The sequence below is a fragment of the Corylus avellana genome, chromosome ca10, assembly GCF_901000735.1.
Source record: "Corylus avellana chromosome ca10, CavTom2PMs-1.0".
In the NCBI taxonomy this organism is placed as follows: Eukaryota; Viridiplantae; Streptophyta; class Magnoliopsida; order Fagales; family Betulaceae; genus Corylus; species Corylus avellana.
Genome location: NC_081550.1, coordinates 7975249 through 7980329, shown reverse-complemented (window position 1 = coordinate 7980329; position 5081 = coordinate 7975249). Strand labels below are relative to the sequence as shown.

The window sequence follows — 5081 nt, the reverse complement described above, 5'->3', positions numbered from 1 at the left end:
TACTTGTCTTTCTTGTAGATATTGGCTCACATCACTTTTTTTTTTTTTTTTTTTTTTTTTTTTTTTTTTTTTTTTTTTTTTTCTGAGCACTTTTTGTTTTCTTTTAGAGTTAAATACTAAAAACTCTCATAAGATTTGAGGTGGCCTAAACCACTCTCAAATCACCATTGAAAGTGATTTCGGCTGCCCTTAGCACCAGGCATGAAAGATTGGAATAAGGTTGGCATACAAAGGCTGGCCCCTTTGTATGTGGGCCCACGTTGTGTAGTGTCTATCTAAGAGACAATTTTGACTCTTTGTGCTTCAAGTGCTTGTTTACACCTCCTACTCCTACGTGACTACCTTGCGTTACCCTTCTGTTTTCTTTTTCCAACTCATGATTTAAGCTCTCAAGTCTTCTTCTTTATGCACAGCTACATAGATAATTCTCTTCCATCTTTGCTTTGCTTCTTTTTCTTTTTCTTTTTTTTTTCTTTCAATAAAACAAATTCTACAATCAATTATTTCTTGCATTAATATATCATTCTAAACTCAAATTAGTAATCAACCAATTAAATATAAAAATTATTTTTAAATATAATAGAGTAAAATTTAGAGAGTTTATTATTTTTTACTGTTGCATAGCTGCTAATTAAACTAAAAAAAAAAACTAATTTTTAGTCAAATTTTAACTAAAAATAGAGAGTTCATTAGAATCCTCTTATTTACGGAGCGATTTAAGCAATATATATATTTGAGAAAATGTTGCTGATTTTACAAACGACAAAAAAAAAAAAAAAAAAAAAAAAAAAAAAATTACTTAAGAGTACTTAGATTCCTTCCCTGAAAGCCAATTTCTTGGAACCAGCCATGAAGTAGAAATGGAGGTGGGAAAACGCGTACCCCTGGGGCCTGCAAATGACGCAAGTATTAGCTGGGGCATTGACAAACAGGGCCTTAGATTCCTTCCCTGAAAGCCAATTTCTTGGAACCAGCCATGAAGTAGAAATGGAGGTGGGAAAACGCGTACCCCTGGGGCCTGCAAATTGACGCAAATATTAGCTGGTGGAATCTGCCTGAGCAGTACGACCATCAGCCTAAATAGACAAAAAGATCAATTTATTTTGATTGGTACATCATTGGAAGAATTTTCTGGATCAAACATGGAAAAAAATAACATTTGAATGAGATTTGGTAATTAATTTTCTTCCAGTGATCATATGTTCGGACCCAAACTCAATTTGCATACCCTAAAAATTACTCTAATATACACTAATTTTCATAATACACTAATTTTTATTCTATCTTCATTCATATTTAAATATAATTTTTACTCTCTAAAAATTATATTTAAATATAATTTTTATTTTTTCTTCATTCATATTTTATTCTCAAAAGCACCCTCACAAAGTTACAAACATATACAGGTGATTTTTTTTTTTTTTTCAAATTTTTTTATGAGGTATATATCCTAAAATCCACGTTACAACTTACAACCACAGAAGGGTTATCATTTATCAAGCTTTTCCTCTTTCTTTTTCTTCTGCCATTTTCTATCAATTTCTCAATGTCATAATCTTTTCCCCCACCACTCAATGACCACGGCTACCTTCACTTGCCTGAAAATTATGGTTGTCAATGGTCATCGTCTCTCTCTATCTCTCCTCCATTATTGGTCTGCGTACGTCTTGCGGGAGAGATTGAGATGGGAGACGAAATGGCCCAGCATTCTGACTGATATTAACAAATAAGTAATTGTTTTAAGAGCCACCGACACAAAAAGAAACGACAAGCTTTGTACATAATTTGAGTTCCAGCTCATAATTGAATTACATAATATATTTTAACTTATTTAAGTTCTTTTTAATGTCTTTGAACTTCTTCACAAATGCTTAATTAATGTTTTTATTTTCTTTTGTTAATTCATACTAATTATTATTAAAATTTTATCATTTGAATTAAGTATATACTTAATTTAAATCTTAATACATATAAATACACTTATCTACATGTGCTAATTTAATAATTGATTTTTATTGTGAGATTAATATAAAATTAATTTTTATAATTGACTTAAATTACAAATTTTATCAAAGTACACGAATTCTGTTGTTGTGCCACGTTATCACTAATAAAATGATAATAAATATCATTTTTAATTTGATTGCAGAGACTAAATTATTATTTTAACTTACCTCGAAGATCTCTTAATTATTTTTTATATCGTAACAAACGATTTGTAATTTAGGCCAATTACAAAGATAAATTTTATATTTATCACTTTTTATTGATACATCATTTTTAAGAGAAATATCAATCAAATTTGATTTTTCAATAAATATTTATGTATGTAAACAATAAATAAAATATCTCTCAATTTTTTTTTTAAAAAAAGTGATTTCAAATTATATCTTAAACTTTGAACTTTTTTCAATTAAAATTAAAAACCCATAATTTAAATTCTTGTGATAACAGACGTTAATTTAGAACTAACGGAGTCAGGAAGTTGAGTTCAATATAAATGCTTAAGTTGGCCGAGCATGCAAACACTTTCTACTCACAGCAAACAAACCTTCAAGAGAGCTTTTGAGAATTCCTTCACTCACATTCAAGAAATGGCAGCGCAATTTCTGTTCGGAACTGCCGAGCGAATCCTTAATTCTTTGACTACACTGGCTGCCGAAGAGATCGGACTGCTATGGGGTGTCGAAGATGAGCTTAATCGCCTGATGAACACCATTTCAACAATCAAAGCTGTACTTCTGGATGCGGAGGAGAAACGGGCTGCAGGAGACCATGCTGTCAAAGATTGGCTCGAAAAGCTACAAGATGTCGTTTATGATGCAGATGACTTCTTCGATGATGTTTCCACTGAAGCTCTACGAAGGGAAATAATGACCCATGATAAGAAGGCCAAAAAGGTATGCATTTCCTTTTCCACATCTAACCCGCTTGTCTATCGTCATGAAATGGCCCATAAGATTAAGGCGATTAGGGAGAGGTTAGATGCCATCAACGCTGATAGGGCGAGCTTCCACTTGGAGGTACGCGATGCAGAGACTCGAGTCGTGAGTCGGGAGACTTTTTCTTTTGTACGCGAGAGGTCAATTATTGGTAGAGAGGATGATAAGAAGGCAGTTATAGACCGTCTGGTGGACTCTAACGTTGAAGATGATGTTTCAATCCTTCCAATTGTTGCCATAGGTGGATTAGGAAAGACTGCATTGGCTCAACTCATATTCAATGATGAGCAAATCAAAAAACATTTTCAGCTCAAAATGTGGGTGTGTGTCTCTGATCCCTTCAATGTTAAAGATATTGTTGGGAAAATCTTAGAATCCGCAAAAAACTCGAAACAAGAAGATGTTCAAATGAATACACCGGTAAACTATCTTCGAAAAGAAATCGATGGAAAGAAATACTTACTCGTGTTGGATGACGTGTGGAATGAAGATCATAGAAAATGGTCCGAATTGAAAGAAGTGCTGATGGGTGGTGTAAGCGGCAGTAGAATATTGGTGACTACTCGCACTGAAAGAGTTGCAAGGATTTGCGGGACAGTTGAATCATACTCCTTAAGGGGTTTGAAGGAACACGCGTCATGGTCTTTATTTATGCAGATGGCCTTTGAGAAAGGACAAGAGCCGGAGGAGAATTCAAGCATCGCTGTAATTGGGAGGGAGATCCTAAAAAAGTGTTCAGGTGTCCCTCTAGCCATAAGAACAATTGGAAGTTTACTACGCTTCAAAAAATCAGAAACAGAGTGGCTGAATTTTAAGAATGATAAACTCTCAAAAGTACCTCAAAATGAAACTGACATCTTACCAACTCTGAAGCTAAGTTATGATCAACTTCAATCACATTTGAAGCACTGTTTTGCTTATTGTAGTTTGTTCCCAAAAGATTTCAACATTGATAAATCAAAACTGATCCAGCTTTGGATAGCACAAGGGTTTGTCAAGTTATCAGATCAAAGTCGATGCTTGGAAGATGTTGGTAATGAATATTTTATGGATTTACTTTGGAGATCATTCTTTCAAGAAGCTAAAACAGATGAGTTTGATAACGTAACTCATTGCAAAATGCATGATCTCATGCATGATCTTACCAGTTTAGAGGCAGGATCGTTGATCACCACATTAGATGATAAGGAGATGAACTTTGATGAAAAAATTCGTCATGTATCAATTGGTTGCAATATCAGTACTTTATCAATTACAACTTCATTGTGTAAAGCAACTTCATTGTGTAAAGCAAGTGGGATACGAACATTTCTTCGTCCCACTACGAACTACTATGACGGTGGTGAGTCATATTGTGAAGCAATTGTTTCAAGTTTCAAGCTCTTGCGCACCTTGGATTTGCACAGGCAGCACAGCCCGAGAATTCGTTTTCTGCCAAGCTCTATTGGGATGTTGAAGCATTTAAGATATCTTGATCTTTCTTATAACTTCTTCCTCAAGAAGCTACCCAATTCTATAACCGAGTTGCATAATTTGCAAACACTATTACTATTTTCTTGTTTCCAGCTTGAAGAGTTGCCGGAAGACATGCAAAAATTAGTCAACCTCAGGCATCTTGATATAGATGAGTGTCATAGGTTGAATTATATGCCACGTGGACTGGGGAAATTGACTAATCTTCAAACGTTATCAAAATTTGCGATACACAGGGATCCTCTCTCTAACGATAGCGGTGGGTTAAAAGAACTAAACGGACTAAATAACCTAAGAGGACAGTTAAGGATTGAAAATTTGAGACATGGAAAAGATGTTGCGTCAGAATGTAAGGCTGCAAATTTAAAGGAGAAAAAACATCTTCATGCTTTGACTTTACAGTGGCTTTGTGACGAAGGTATCAATTATTCGGACTCGGATGTTGATGTTGATGACTCGGATGTTGATGTTGATGCTGAATTGATGTTGGAAGACCTTCAACCGCACCAAAATCTGAAAGTGCTTCGTTTTCAATTATACGACTGTATGAGTTTAAGGCTTCCGAGTTGGCTTTCGTCACTCACAAATCTTGTTAGACTTGAATTATATCGGTGTACAAAATGCCAATATATGCCACCATTGAGTCAATTGCCTTCTCTCAAGTAT

The 5081-nt window shown here is 34.5% G+C and overlaps 1 protein-coding gene across 1 annotated transcript in view; it reads left to right on the top strand.

Annotated features, from left to right (window-relative positions):
* The first annotated feature begins 2507 nt into the window (after positions 1-2507).
* LOC132162856 (disease resistance protein RGA2-like) overlaps positions 2508-5081 on the top strand; it is a 3725-nt gene continuing 1151 nt past the window's right edge. The window contains exon 1 of the mRNA XM_059573075.1: positions 2508-5077. Coding sequence (XP_059429058.1) covers positions 2520-5077 — 2558 coding nt within the window. The 5' untranslated portion in view covers positions 2508-2519. The remainder of the gene's footprint in view (positions 5078-5081) is intronic.